The following is a 16,891-nucleotide window of genomic DNA, read 5'->3' on the forward strand; positions in this document are numbered from 1 at the left end:
GTCATGGAGAGAATTGTACTGTTATGATGACTGCTTTCATTGCTGCTGTTGGACTAAATCCCAGGAGAGGGAATGGGGGAGACATAATTACAGAGAAGCCTTCGACTTGTCATTGCAAGGCCTTACTCTAGTGCTCCCAGGAGTACTAAGTGCACATGTTCCTAATTTCACTTATGATAGGGTAAATTTATAACATATTCATATATATTCATTAAAATCATCTTTTTGAGATTTTAGAGGATATAGAAATTTGTTAAGTATATAGTTCTACTTTTTTTCTTTTAATTTTATTCCCTGTATTATATACTGTTTTTTTGTTTTTTTTCAGTATTATATTGTACTAGAGGCCCGTTGCACAAAGAGATTTGTGCAAAAGGCCTTCTGTTCCCCTGGCTGCCGGCACCAGTTTTCCTCCGGCACCCGGGACCCAGGCCTTTGCTCCGGATGGAGCCTTCAGTCTTCGCTCCGCTGCTTCGCCCCTAAGTATGCAATTAACCGCCATCTTTGTTGGGTTAATTTGCATACTCTCCTGATTGGCTGGTGAGCGTAGCTAGGGCCAATCAATTTACATGTTTGTCTATTATTAGGTAAGGTTAGTTTCAGGTGTACAGAATAGTGATTAGACAACCAGATACTTGGCCAAGTGTTCCACCCAATACTTCTAGTACCCACCTGACACCAGACACAGACATAATTGCAAGGACTAGATTCCCTATGCTGTCATCTACTCTTAATGGATTTTTGTGCACATCCTTTTGGGTTGTGCTGACAAACAGATTGATAGCCAATTAGTGTTTTCGGGCAATACATTGGCTACTATACAACTCATTTTGAAATTGTCCATCTGATTAAAAAAATTTCAATTAATTGGATATCCTATGGTTGAGGATATCCTGAATTTATATTTTGAATCAAAACTGTAGCTTTTCCACTAATTGTAGATATTCCTCAGCAATTGGTCTTTCAGTTATTGCTTAAGAGTGTTGAAAGTGTACAAAACTTTTCAAAACTAAAAAATATTAGGTAATGTTTTTATTCTTTGACAGTGTGATATTACAGACAAATTATTCTTCTGTCATTGTTCATCTGAATCATCATACATTCTTATTCTTTAATTGTCATTTGTATAATGTCATTTTTTCCAGTTCCTTGATTATTAATGTTTTTGTTACTGGTTTCTAGAAGCTCTTTAAGACTAAAGATGTCAACAATTGGTCATGCAGTGTGAATGATATACCATGTTTTTTCATTATTTTATTGTAGTATTTCATTGTTTTTCTTTTTGGTTGTACAAATGTTGTATACAAAAACATAATCATTTTCTGTTTTTAAAAAGAAAGTAATTGGAGTTATATCATAAAAAAGAAAGAAATACTTAGAAACAAAGTTAAACAAGGAGGTGAAAGAAATGTAGATGGAACACTGAAAACTATTTCTGAAAGAAATTACAGAAAACACAATTAAATGAAAAGTGTCCATCCACGGACACTTAACATAATTTGTTAAGATGTCATTAATAACAAAACCAATCTTAATATTCAATGCAATCCCCACAACAATCCAAACAGCATTTGCTGGTAGAAGTGAAAGAAAAATAAGCTCAAAATTCATATGGAATCTCAAGGGACAGTGAATGACCATAATAATATTAAAAAAGAACAACAAAGTAGAACAACCACATTTATAGATTTCAAAGTATAGTACCAAGCACACATAATAAAAACAGTGTGGTAATGACTTAAAGGTAAATCTATAAATCACTGAAATAGAATAGAGAGCCTAAAAATTAACCCTCACATATATGTTCAAATTATCTATGAGAAGGTTACCAGGACCACAGAATGAGAAAAAGATAATTTGTTCAGCAGAATACTTAGTGGAAAAAGATAAGTCTCTTCAATAAATGTCAATGGGAAAATAAATACCCATATAGAAAAGAATAAACTTGAACCCTTATATTATACCATATGCAATAGATAACTCTAAATGGATTAAAAATCTAAAGGTAAGACCCAAAATTGCAAAACAAATGGAATAAAACATAGAGGAAAATCTTCATGACATTGAGATTGATGCTAATTTCTTGGCTATAATGCCAAGAGCACAGGCAACAAGAGCAAAAATAGGCAAATTGTACTCCACCCAACTTGAATGTTTTGTGTTTCCAAGACCAAAATCAATGCAGTGGAAAAGCAACGTACAGAATGGGAGTAAATATCTGCAAATCATGTATCTTGTAAGGGGTTAACAACCATTATACAAAGAACATCTGCCATTTAGCAACAAAAAATCAAATAGCTCAATTTAAATATGTACTAAGGGTTTGAACAGACCTTTCTCCAGAGATGATATACAAAAATCGAAAAGGCATATGAAAAGATGCTCAGCATCACTAATAATCATAGGAATTCAAATCAAAACGACAATGAGCTATCACTTCATATCAGTTAGGATGACTGCGATTTAAAAATCCAGAAAAATGCCCTGGCTGAGTGGATCAGTTGATTGGAGCATCAACGCATACACCAAAGGGTTGCAGGTTAGATTCCCAGTCAGGGAACATAGCAAGATTTCAGGTTAGAGGCAGCAAGCAATCAATGTTTTTCTCTCACATCGATTTCTATTTCTCTCTCTCTCTTTCTCTCTCTCTCTCTCTCTCTCTTCCTCCCTCTCTCTCTCTCTTTCACTTCCTTTCTTCTTCTGTAAAATCAATAAACTAAACATGTCATCGGGTCATGTGAGGATAAAAAACAAACAGAAAATAACGAGTGTTGGTGATGTTTCATGATGCACTGTAAGCTGCTGAGATTATAAACTATTGTAAGCAGTAATTAAATTATTAAAAATAGAATTACCATATGATACTGCAAACCCACTTCTGAGTATATATCAAACATATTTGAAAAAGAAGAGATATTTGCATTGCCCTTTCATTGCAGCATTATTCTGAATAGCCAAGATATGGAAACAGCCTAAGTGTCTATTGCCAGATGAATGGATAAAGAAAATATTACACACACACACAATTACATACGCAGACACATAGGCATACTTATATACCCCTATATTATACCAGTAGAGGCCCAGCACACAAAATTCTGCATGGGTAGGGCCTCTAGGTCTGCCTGTGATCAGGGCCAATCTTCCATGGCTGCCTGCACCTGGCCCCACTCCCCACCACCAACGCCAGTCACCCTCTGTGTGTGGGGCGACCAGCAGGGTGATCAGGCCCCGTTCACTTGCACCTGTCTTGGCCTGGCACCACCCACGTCCACTGCCACCCACCCCTGGTTACCTGTTTCCCATCAGGCGATAAGAGCCTGCCGGCCGGGAGAAGGGACAAAGAGGTTTTCCAGCAGGCCCCTGATAGGGCAATTTGGGCCTGAGGGCTGGGGGCAGCTCCTGCATTGAGTGTCCGCCCCCTGGTGGTCAGTGCACATCTTAGCGACCAGTTGTTATGCTGTCTGGCCAATTTGCATATTATGCTTTTACATATGGAGACTAGAGGCCTGGTGCATGAAAATTCATACACTCTGGGAGGGGGATCCCTCAGCCCAGCCCAGCTTCTCACAGACCAGGAGCCCTTAGGGGATATCCAACTGGCAAGGGGAGCGGGCCTAAGCTGCAGTCTGGCCTCCCTTTGTGGGAGGCAACCTGCAGGGGATGGCACCAGCCAGTGCGTGGCTGGCTCCTCCCCCAATTGCCCCTCCACCACCTCCGCTGGCACCCACTTGCCAGCCCCACCCCCCACCGACCAGTCATTCCATGTTGGGTCGATTTGCATATGAGGCTTTTATTATATAGGATATGAAAAGGTAACTCAAAATGAAATATAATTCAGCCATAAAAATAATAAAATCCTGTCTTTGCAAAAACATGGATGTAGCAGGGTAATACAATCCTAAGTGAAATAAGTTAGGAAAAGACAAATATTACATGATTTTCCTTATACATGGAATGTAAAAATGTCATACTCAGCGAAGCAGAGAGTAGAATGGTGGTTATCAGGGGCTAGAAGGTTTAGAAAATAGGGCCATGTTGCTCAAAGGGTACAAAGTTTCAGTTATGAAAGATGAAAAGCTCTGCAGATAAGCTTAACACAATGTAAATAAACTTAACACTACTGCACTACGTACTTAAAAGTAGTTAAGATACTATATCTTATATGTATTTTACCATAATAAATACCCTTTTTAGTATTACACCATTTGAGCTTCCATAATCTATAAAAAAAACACTTTCTAAAATTTTGTCCAAACAGTGTGGTAGATACACTATATGTACTTTTCCCCCTTGAAGTGCATATTAACTTTCAACAGGGTACATAACTACTGAAGAGATGGGGATAAAATGCATACCAGAGCAATTCCTGCAGCAAGCTTTGGATCGCATGCCCTTCCATGATATGTTGCTCCCACGTAATTTGGATGATCCCTATAACTAAATAATTAAAATTTTCTTGAGGATAAGTGCATTTTAAATGATTAATAATTTAATAACTTTTAAAGAAATTGGATTCCTCAATGAAGCTATGTATTCGTTAAAATGCAAATATTACATATTAACTCTAATGCATTTAATCATTTTTGTATTTGGGTAACCATATATAGTTTCTACAAAGTTAATTTCCAAGAAACGCTTCAACATTATTTGATACACATCCCAGAACATAGCAGCGTCTGATCCTTCCAAATATTTAATCAACACTGTTGTCAGTTCTGGGTGGATATAATTCTAGGTTGTAACAGTCAGGATAGCATACTGCCATGATTTTCACATAGCAAAACCTTTAAAGTATATAAAAATGTTGGCTTGGAACACAAATAGAGAGACAGAATATGCAGCAGACTCACTAAGAAAAAGAGAAATAGGATGTACAAACTGTACTCATTCGTTTTAGTTCTTAAAGTTGCTCCTAAATTCCCAAACCTCACCTTAGATTCTACAGGATACACCAAAATATTTATAACTTTACTCTATAATTCCTTCTGACTTCAGAATTATGAGTTTTTTAAATCTAAAATAATTTAATTATTAAAATAAAAATCTATACATAATCCCTTGAAAGGTATACTGCAAGTAATTAAATAGCTACAACTCAGGTCAATACAGGAATACCATAGGTAAGCACATTACCATTTTAACCTGGTGAATTGCAACCAGCTTTATATACAACTAGAAGCCCGGTGCACAAAATTTGTGCCCCACAGGGGGTCCCCTCAGCCCAGCCTGCACCCTCTCCAATCCGGGACCTCGTGACGGATGTCCGACTGCAGGATTGGACCTAAACCGGCAGTCGGACATCCCTCTCACAATCCTGGACCACTGGCTCCTAATCACTCACCTGCATGCCTGCCTGCCTGCCCCTAACTGCCATTCACCGCCAGCCTGATCACCCCTCACTGACTCTGCATGCCAGCCTGATCACCCCTAAATACCCTCACTGCCAGCCAGGTCGCCCCCTAACTGCCACCTTCCTGCTGGCCTAGTTGCTCATAACTGCTCCCCCCCAGCGCCAGCCTGGTCACCCCTTACTGACCCCCTGCCAGCCTGGTCACCTCCAACTGCCCCACTCTGCCTACCTAGTCTCCCCTAACTGCCCCCCCCCACTGCTGGCCTGGTTACCCCCAACTGCCCTGACACCAGCCTAGTTGCCCCTCACTGCCTCACCTGCCAGCCTAATCGCCCCCAACTGTCCACCCCCCCTGCCAGCCTGGTCACCCCACACAGCCTGCTGTTCAGTCATTTGGTCATCCCTCACTAACCCCCCTGATGGCTTGGTTGCCCCACTCAGCCTGATTGTTCAGTCATTTGGTCACCCCTCACTAAACCCCTGCCAGCCTGATCACCCCACTCAGCCTGCTTGTTTAGTTGTTTGGTCATCCCTCACTAACATCCTTGCCAACCTGGTCATAGGGAGCCATCTTGTGAGGGCATGAGGGTTAATTTGCATATTACCTCTTTATTATATAGGATTATTGCATTCTCTTAACTTATTATATTTTATTTAATGTGAAAATGATGGTTTCAGGTATTTGCATCTAAGAAAATCTTTAAAACCTCAGAGGCCCATGTATATCCCAAGACTTCCTATATTTTCCAGTTCATTATGTTTTCACAGGTAAATAGTCCACTCTGAGAATAATGGCCTACCATGATTTTTTATGCTACCTTGTTGTCTGATGTTTTCATTTTGTACTTTGCCAACATTGTACTCATACACTCTTTTTTGTCATTATACTTAACATTTGTATGTAGTTTGATAGCTAAAAATATCAAATAATTTTATAAACAATGCAATAAGGAACTTACATCAACAACAATGCCATATCATGGGACCTCTGAAACAAATTGTTTTCTTTCCATGACACAAATCTTTGTAGTAGTTCACTAGCATGCCCAGTACATAAAATCTTATTTTGATCTGACCAGATCTCCAAAGATGTTAACATAACAGTCAGTTTCAGCTGGGAAAACATCTGAAAACAGAAGATGCATGATATATAGTTTAGACAATCACAAATATAACATTACATCTCTAAACAGAATGCTAGTATATTCAATTTACTGTAATTTGAAGATGAAACCCATTGGAAATGACACAGGTTGGTAGGACTATACTTTTATAAAAATGTTAATTCTATTCATACAAATAATGTTATTGCATAATTGAGAATGCTTCTTTTTAAAATATATATATATATATATATATATATATATATATATATATATATATATATATATGTTATTGATTCTTTTCAGAGAGGAAGGGAGAGGGGTAGAGAGTTAGAAATATCAATGAGAGAGAAACATCGATCAGCTGCCCCTTGCACACTCCCCATTGGGGATGTGCCCGCAACCAAGGTACATGCCCTTGACTGGAATCGAACCTGGGACCCTTGAATCCGCAGGCCAGCGCTCTATCCGGTGAGCCAAACTGGTCAGGGTGAGAATGCTTCTTATTTAGAATACAAAGCATAAACACTTACAGTGTTGATGAGGCCAAAGATATGGACAATTTTCTCAGTTGCAATGGCCACTTCAGAACCCATATAATCATACTGAAAGGCAAGTTTTATTTCTTAATCACTAGTGAAAATTAATAAGTTACCACATTTCAATAGATATGAAATACTATAATAAGTGAGTAAATGAAAGACAAAATCAGATGAAAATCTATCAAATGCTTAATAAACATACAGACTTTACATATTAATAAATAATATGAAAATTATGAGATTATGACATCTTCCTGTTCACACATGCAAAAATTAAGCATCAAAATTTAACATTCCAAGAATGTATAAATACTTTTTTATAGCAAAGCCTATAAAAAAGATACCATGAGCAAATTAAAATTAAAACACCTACTTTACGAAGACATAGAAATATTAAAAATATGAAATTATATACCAGGAAGTTACTAGACAAAAAGCAATGGTCATATAATATGATAGTTATATTAATTAACATAATCATTTCATTACTATAAAAACTTAAGCCCTCCCAACAACAAAATGTATAAAATAAACTTTAACAGAATTATAAATAGAAAGTAAGTATCATAGTAATGGATTTTACATAGTTTCCTTAATTATTAATAAATCTGGGCTACCTGACTGTCACGATGGCAGGATAGGTAAGTGCTTTGCTTACCTTTGCCCATTTTCCCACAATGACATCAAAATTGCAACTAACTGACAGAACAGACATCAAAGGGAACCTCTTGAAGACCAGCTGAGCACAAGGCCCACGACTCAGGACAGAAAGAGGAAGCCCTGGCAAAATGGAGAAGAGAAACAGAAACTCTGAACAGGCTGGTCCCATACCAACAGTGTGGCAGTTATGCAAGGAGAGGGTTATCTAAGCTAAGGAGGTGGCCCTGAGGAGCAGATGAATTCAGTTGAGACTTTTAGGACATTTTGACCAACTGCAGGACATTTTGCCTAATGTGGACATGCATAATTTAGTAGGAGAAACCACATGTTAGGCCAGAAATAAGTCTCAATAAATTTGAGAAGACTGGCCCTGGAATGTGTCTTTCAGTTCATAGGAATGTTGTCCTGGACACCAAAGGGTTTGGGACTCATATCCTGATCAGTGCACATGCACATATTCATATTGTAGGTTTGATCCCTAGTCAGGGTGCATATAAGAGGCAACTGCCCAATATTTCTCTCTTACATGGGTCTCTCTCTCTTTCTCTCTTTCTCTCTCTGTCCCTCTTTCTCTCTCTCTCAAAAATCAGTAAGAACTTATCATCTGATGTGGATATAAAAAAAAACTAAAAATTTAAATCACATCAAGCATCTTCTCCAATCACAACTCTATGAAACAAAAAAATAACTTACCAGAAGAAAACTAAAAAATAAAAAGCACATAAAGAATAAATATCATGCTACTGGACAAGAAATTAATTAACAATAATATAAAAAATTAAAAAGATACCTTGAGATAAATAAAAACACAATCATCCATAATCTATGGCACACAGCCAAAGTAGTGCTAGGAGGAAAATTTATAGCAAGAGAGGCATAACTCACAAAGCAAGCATAATCGCAAGTAAACACTATAACTACACCTCAAGAAAGTAGAAAAAGAACAAACAAAAACCAAAGTCAGTAAAATGAAGAAAATAATAAAGATCACAGTGAAAATAAACAAAGTATAGTCTGAACAAAAACAATAGGAAAGATTAATAGAACCAAGATCAGGATCTTTGAAAAGATAAACAAATTTGATGGACATTTACTCAAAATCATCACAAAAAAGAGAAGTTTCAAATAAAAAATATTGGAAATGAAAGAGAAGTGAAAACTGGTACCACATAAATGCAAAAGATTATATAAAAATAGTATGATCAATTATATGCCACAAAGTGGACTACCTGGAAGAAACAGACAAATTCCTGGGAAAATACAATCTTCCAAGTATGAATCAGGAAAAAACAGAAAATCTGAAAACAACAATAACAACAACAAACTGCTAATGAAATCAAAGCAGCAAGAAAAACTATCAACAAACAAAAGACTTGGACCAGATGGCTTCACAGGTGAATTTACCAAACATTAAATAATGAATACCTAGTCTTCTCAAATATTCCAAAAAAATGAGGAGGGAAGAAGGCTCCCAAACTCATTTTACTATGCCAGCATTAACCTGATAACAAAACCAAAGACATTACAAAAAATAATAAAAATGCAGGTCACTGTCTCTGAAGAACATCAATGTAAAATTCCTCAACAAAATAGTAGCAAAATGAATTCAGTGCTACATTAAAAAGGTCATATACCATGATCAAGTGGGATTTTTTCATGGGATGCAAGGCTAGTTCAATTAATGTGATACACCATATAAGTAAAATGAAGGAAAAAATTCTCATCATATCAATAAATGAAGGAAAAGCCTTGGACAAAATCCAACATAAATCTATACTAATAAAAGGGTAATATGCTAGTTAGACTGGGTTGACCTGATATCTTCTAGTCACCCTGCCTTCCTTCAGGACAAAGCCATGGTGGCAGGGGCCGAGGCAGAGGTGGTTAGGGGCGATCAGGCCAGCAGGGGGGAGCAGTAAGGGGCGATCAGGCTGGCAGGGGAGGGCAGTTAGGGGCGATCAGGAAAGCAGGTAGAGGGGTTAGGGGCAATCAGGCAGGCAGGCAGGTGAGCGTTAGGACTCAGCAGTCCAGATTTCAAGAGGGATAGGGCCTAAACCAGCAGTCAGACATCCTCTGAAGGGTCCCGGATTGAAGAGAGTACAGGCCAGGCTGAGGGACCCCACCCTTATGCACGAATTTGTGCACCGGGCATATGGTGTTGAATAAAATGGGTGAAAGTGGACAACTTTGTCTTGTTACTGATCTTAAAGAAACAACTTTCAGCTTTCCATGGTTGAGCATATTAGTTGTTTTTCAGATATGGCCTTTATTATGATGAGGTCTTTTTAGTCTATCCCCACTTTTCTGACAGTTTTTATTATAAACTAGAAGCCCAGTGCATGGAATTCATGCCCTCCCCTGCTGGTCCGATTGCCCCCAACTGCCCTTCCCTGCTGGCCTAGTCACCCCCAACTGCCCTCAGCTGCCATACATCTTGTGGCGGCCATCTTGTGATGACATGAGGAGGCCATCTTGTGACAACATGGGGGTGGCCATCTTGTGATGATGTGAGGGCGTCGTGATTGGGCACGAGGGCCACCTCGGCTTTTATTAGTGTAGATATAGTATTGGAAGACATAGCCACAGCAGACAAGAAAGATAAATAAAGGGCATCCAAATTGGAAAGGAAGAAGTGAAACTGTTATTTGCAGATGAAATGATACTATAGAGCGAGAACCCCAAATAATCAACCAAAAATGTTTAAAACTAATAAATGAATTCAGTAAAGTAGCAAAGTACAATATTGATTATTCAGAAATCATTTGTATTTTTATACACCAAGAACAAACTAACAGAAAGAGAAATAAGAAAAATAAAACAATCCCATTTACAATTAAATCTAAAAGAATAAAGTACCTTGGGATTAAATTTTACCAAGAAGTTGAAACTACTGTACTTGGAAAACTATGTCATTAAAGAAAGAAATTGAAGAAGATATGGATAAATGGAAGGTTATATCCTGTTCATCCATAGAAAGAATTGATATCTTAAAATATGCATACCACTCACTGCATCTAAAAATCTAATGAGATTCCTACCAAAATACCAATGGCATTTTTACAGAACTAGAATAATCCCAAAATATATATGGAACCAAAAAGACCCTTAATAGCCAAAGTAATCTTAAGAAAGAACAAAGTTGGAAATATCAGGTTACCTGATATTAAACTATACTATGCAGCTATTGTAATAAAAACAGCATGGTACTCCATGACACATAGATCAATGGACCTTAACAGAGAGCCCAGAAACAAATTCACACCTATATGGGTAATTAATGTATGACAACTGAGGCAAGAATATGCAATGGGGTAAAGGCAGTATCTTCAATAAATGATCTCGAAATAATGGACAGACCCATGAAATCAATGAAACTATATCATTTCCTTGTTGCAAAAAGGTACAAGGATAAACTCAGAATGGTTAAAGACTGAAATTTTAGACCCCAAACCTAAAACTCCTAGAAGAAAACATAGGCAATAAACTATTTGACTTCACTATGAGTAATATAATTTTGGAAATGTCCCCTCAAGCAAAGGAAACAAAAAAATAAATAAACAAATGGGTCTACATCAAACTAAAGAGCTTTGCACAGCAATAAAGCCATCGAAGAATGAAAATCAACCTTCTAAATGTAAGAAGACATTTGCCAATGATATATCTGATAAAGGGTCAATATCCTAACAATATAAGAAATTCCTACAACTTATAACATCAAAAACAAATGAACAAACAAACAAACAAATGAAAGCCAGACTTAAAAATGGGCATAGGACTTCTTCAAAGAAGACATACAGAAGGTCAACAGGCACATGAAAAGATATGTCACTAATCATCAGAGAGATGCAAATTAAAACTATAGTGAGATATTAACTCACACCTGTCAGAATGACTATCATCAATAGATCAATAGTCACTATGGAAAACAATTTGAGAGTTCCTCAAAAAAATTAAAAAAGCAAACAAATAAAAATTCATAGACAGGAACAACAGTATGGTTGTTACCGCAGGAAAGGGGGTATAGAGTAAACGGGGTCAAATGTATAGTGATAAAATGATTTGACTTTAGGTGGCTGGCACACAATGCAATATACAGATAATTTATCATAGAATTGCACACTTGAAACCTATATAATTTTATTAACCAACTAGGGGCCCAGTGCACGAAATTCGTGCACTGGGTGTGTGTGTGGGGGGGGGGGAGTGTCCCTCAGCCCAGCCTGCCCCCTCTCACATACTGGGAGCCCTCAGGCGTTGACCCCCATCACCCTCCAATCGCCAGATCGGCCCCTTGCCCAGGCCTGACGCCTCCGCCAGAGGTGTCAGGCTTGGAGAGGGGACCCCCATCTCCCCCCGATCACTGGCTCTGACCCCCACCCAGGCCTGAGGCCTCTGGCGCAGGAATCATGCCTGGGCAGGGGACCCCCATCTCCCTCTGATCGCTTGCTCCACCCCCCGCCCAAGCCTGACGCCTCTGACCCAGGCTTCAGGCCTGGCAAGGGGACCCTCATATCCCCCCAATCCCCAGCTCCGCCCCCCACCCAGGCCTGATGCCTCTGGCCCAGGCATCAGGCCTGGGCAGGGGACCCCCAGCCCTCCGCCCAGGCCTGATGCCTCGGCCAGGGGAGTTGATCCTCATCACCCTCCGATCACCAATCACCGGATCAGCCCCTTGACCAGACCTGAGGCCTCCGGCAGAGGTGTCAGGCCTGGGCAGGGGACCCCCAGCTCCCCGCAGTTGCAGTTTCCGCCCCTGCCCAGGCCTAACGCCTCTGCACTAGGCGACCGGCCCGGGCCGCGGGGACCTGCAGTGGCAGCAGCCCCGTGATCGTGGGCTTCGCTTTAGGCCCAGGCAAGGGACCCCTAGCTCCCGGGACTGCCAGCTTCGACTGTGCCCAGCTACCATCGCTGGCTCTACCCCTACTTCCTGCTATCACTGGCCAGGGCGGCAAAGGCGCCTGATTCTCTGATCATGGCTGGGGGGCAGGGCAAAGGCGGCCTTTGCCCTGCCCCAAAGCTCTTAGCTCCCCCCTGGGTTTCTGATCACTGTCGGTGGCAGGGGGCTTCTTCCTGCTTTCCCTTTCGCCTCCCTGCATTGTGCCTACATATGCAAATTAACCGCCATCTTGTTGACAGTTAACTGCCAATCTTAGTTGGCAGTTAATTTGCATATAGCCCTGATTTGCCAATGAAAAGGGTATCGTCGTATGCCAATTACCATTTTTCTCTTTTATTAGTGTTGATGTTACCCCAATAAATTAATTGGAAAAAAAAACTAGAACTACCATATGAGCCATCAATTCCAATTCTAGGTATATTTATCCAAATAAATCCAAAACAGTACTATAATTTGAAAAGCTACGTTCAATTCAACATTATTTACAAAACCAGAATATGGAAGCAACCTATGTGTCCACTGATAGATGAATGGTTAAGGTTGTGTTATATATGCTATGGAATATTACTCAGCCATAAAAAAATGAAAATCTTGCCATTTGCTGCAGCATGGATGGACCTACAGAGTATAAGAGAGACTGGCAGATGCCCAAGGGGAGGGGGTGACTATGAATAAAGGAGGTGAAGGGATTAGCTAAAAAACGCATATGCATACTGCATGGACAGAGACAATAGTTTGTTGTTGACCAAGGGAGAAGGAGGTAGGTAAAAGGGGGTTGCAGAGGGGAACAGCTGCAATAATGTAAACAGTGAAATTTTTAATTAAAAAATAATAAAGAAAGAAAAGAAAAAATTAGTGAATAATTTAAATAAAATTCCATATGATTTCATTTACATGTGTAATATACATACATACATACATACATACATACACAAACAAACAACAAAACAAAAACAAACTGCTAGATACAGAGAACAAATTGATTGTTGACAGTTGGAAGGGAAGGGAGAATGCATAAAATGGGAAGTAGGATTAAGATGTACAATTTGCCAGTTTAAAAAAAAAAACAAAACACCTGTCAATTTGTATTGCATAGCTGTGAATCTTGAGAAAGAGGACACCTACTAAAAAGGGCTCATGGTGGCTACAGGGATCAAATTATTAAAAAATTAGGGTAGCATCCATTTCTACACAGGAGCCTCTCATGCAAACTGCACTTCAGAGAGAAGCCTGCACTTAATCACTAGCATGCACTGTGATTCTGCCATCTGAGCCAGTCCTTATAAAGGAGTCCCTGGAATCCTCTTTCAACAGGCAGGACTGAGGCTTTCCCCATTCAATCAGAGCTGTGTAACTCTGACAAACCAGAGCAGCTCTATTCCGACTAATCAGAACAATGCCTTTTGGGCCAAACTGCAAGGAATTGGAGTCTAGAATGAGATAATCGGGAAACAAGGAGCATGTATTTCTGTCTACACAAGCCAGCTGCCCTCTGGATCCTGGAGCACACTTTCCCCTTCAACCAAACACTGAAGAATGTGTTTACCTGGCTGAGCTAAAAAACATAAAGTCCCTTGCTGCAATTGACCAGAGCAGGCCAGAGCAGACAGGCACAGAACCGAGCATATCAAAGCCCAGGAGAGCAGACCAGTGCAGTGCAATGCAGGCTGGCAAGGAGCAGAGCAGAGCTGTCTAGCCCAGGCCTGCCTCACATTGTGCTGTTTTTACAGCTGTGCTCTATGACCAGTGACCTCTTTGGCTCTGAATAAAGTTTTCATCTTCACCACACCCCAAATTGGGGATTCTGGTTGGTGTTGAATAGGCACCAACAACCATTGGTTGACATAGGAAATACAGTCCATAACCTATATATATAAAACCCTAATATGCAAATAGACCAAACAGCAGAACAACTGAACAAGCAGTTGCTATGACGTGCGCTGACCACCAGGGGCCACATGCAGATCATGGCAGGTGTCAGCAGCAGGCAGCAGAGCACGGAACATGGTGGGCATTGGCCACAGCGGGATGGTGGAGCAGGTGAGCGGGACACCAGACCACGGCAGGGCGCCGGTCACTGTCATTGGGGCAAGCCTCAGGTGGTTACTGAAAATTCGTTGCTCCCGCATGCCGCAGTCCCACTTTTCACTCATGCCCGTGCCAGCCTCACTCACACCCGCTGCTGGCGCCAGAGCCGTCACTCACACAACACTGCTTGTGCTGGCCCTGCTCACACCCACAGCTGGTACCAGAGCCGCCGCTTGTACCCGCTGCTGGTGCCCAGTGCTGGTCCCAATCACTCGGCACCATCAGCAGTTGTGAGTGGCATGTGCTGGCCCCAAGGAGGACTTCTCCACCTCTCCCTGCTCTTAATGGGCAATTGGGGCAGCAGCCACCATTCATGCCTCCTGACAGCACTGGCCCCAATCACTCCGTGCTGTCAGCAGGTGCAAGCGGGACCTGCACCATCAGTGCATGCAAGTGGTGGCAGCTGGAGCGGGGCTGCAGGCAGACAGGGGACCAGAGGCCATGGCAGGAGGGGTTGGGCAGGGGCATGGAGGATGTCCCTGTGCCCACCACACCCTCACGGCTCATAGTGCTGGGAGCCGGTCCATCCTTGCTGTTTCATAGGACCTAGCATATATGGCATACTGTTCTTAAAATGTTTGCTCACCTTCTTGGCACTATGTGTTTTAACCAAGGTCTCCTCTCTGAGAAAGGTTGTTTCCCCAGGTAGGGATTTTCCCCTGAAGTTAGGGAGGGAATAAAACCCCTCAACTAAGTGCCAGGCGGGTAATTAATCACTTTAACTATGAACAATCATGCTTAAGCTACATAATCTTTACTGCCTGGAATGGAGATAAGAAACGCCCTAACCTTTGTAATAGAGATTGATAGGATTGAATCAACTGGTATAAATACAGATGTAACAAGACAGAGACACACAGAACTTAGAAGACAGAACCAAGAGAGACAGAACCTAGGCACAGAACCTACACAGAACGTTCTCTAGAGTCAAGAACTTCGCTGGAGAGAACATGGCAAAAGATCCTGGACAGAAACTGGCCACAGAACCTAGAGACAGAACCTAGCGAGAGAACATGGCAAAAGATCCTGGACTGAACCTGACTACAGAAATTGGCAAGAGAACCTGACTAGAACCTGGTGACTGAACCTGGCTGGAGAACCTGGACAGAACCTGGCAGGAGAACCTAGCGAGGGAACATGGCTACAGAACCTGGCTGGAGAACCTGGAGAACCTAGCAAGAGAACATGGACACAGAACCTGGCTGGAGATCCTAACCAGAACTTCGCTGGAGATCCAGACCAGAACTTCGCTGGAGATCCAGACCAGAACTTCGCTGGAGATCCTGGCTAGAGATCCTGGCTAGGCTGCTGATCAACTGAACGCTGTCTCCGTGTCATTCCTTCTTAACCGACTCCGTCCACACCTTTGGGTTCCCCTGGACCTGCTGGGGTTGGACCCCAGCATCATAGTTCCTTTCAAGGTGCACGAATTCATGCACTGGGCCCCTAGTATTGTAATAATTATGTATGGTTCACATGGATAATAGATTTATTGAGGAGATTGCTTAGCAAGTTACATAAATGACTAATCACTATGTTGTACACCAGCAGAAATACAGTTCATAATCTATATATATAAAACACTAATATGTAAATAGACCGAACAGCGGAACAACCGAACAACCAAACAACCGGTCACTATGACATGCACTGACCACCAGAGGCCACACACGGAACATGGTGGGTGTCGACAGCAGGCAGCAGAGCACAGAACATGGTGGAAAATAGGTTAAACTGTAGGTTAACTGTGGGGAAGCACAGAACTTGTTTGGAAAGTGTGTAAAGAGGAATCTCCAAAAGGTCAAAGGCTTCTAGGGGCCCTTGCCGAAGGCAGCAGACCCTGCCTTGACTTTTCCAAACAAGTCTGAGCCCCCGGGTGTTTTATTGGAATCTTAATATTTAGACTTCAAAACGTCCTTGCTTAGAGGACTACGCATATGTCTTCTCAAGGATGCTTACCCTACTGAGAGTATCTAATAGTTGATTTTAGTTCAAGCTGTTGTTACAATAAAAGCCTGAGGAGACAGGCGAATGGGGCTGTTTGGTTCCTATAGCCAAGCAGTCCATTAGCCCTCTCTTTCACAGAAACATGTGTCAGAGTAATCATTCATCCTTCGCTCAGTGTCTGCTGGTAAGCCCCAGCAGTTAACTGTAATTGGAAAACTCAAGCAATTTTGAAATAATATACATATATAAAAGCTTATATTCACCAATGGAATATGTATATTTTTCAAATATACATGAAAGG

The 16,891-nt window shown here is 41.0% G+C and overlaps 1 protein-coding gene across 1 annotated transcript in view; it reads right to left on the reverse strand.

Moving 5' to 3' along the window:
* LOC132226787 (A disintegrin and metallopeptidase domain 3-like) overlaps positions 1 to 16,891 on the reverse strand; it is a 125,350-nt gene that overhangs the window by 55,140 nt on the left and 53,319 nt on the right. Inside the window, exons 8-10 of the mRNA XM_059681221.1 lie at positions 6,990 to 7,061; positions 6,313 to 6,479; positions 4,359 to 4,440 (exon numbers count right to left, since the gene is read on the reverse strand). Of these exons, the coding sequence (XP_059537204.1) occupies positions 4,359 to 4,440; positions 6,313 to 6,479; positions 6,990 to 7,061 (321 nt within the window). The remainder of the gene's footprint in view (positions 1 to 4,358; positions 4,441 to 6,312; positions 6,480 to 6,989; positions 7,062 to 16,891) is intronic.

The sequence above is a fragment of the Myotis daubentonii genome, chromosome 2 (genome assembly GCF_963259705.1).
Source record: "Myotis daubentonii chromosome 2, mMyoDau2.1, whole genome shotgun sequence".
In the NCBI taxonomy this organism is placed as follows: domain Eukaryota; kingdom Metazoa; phylum Chordata; class Mammalia; order Chiroptera; family Vespertilionidae; genus Myotis; species Myotis daubentonii.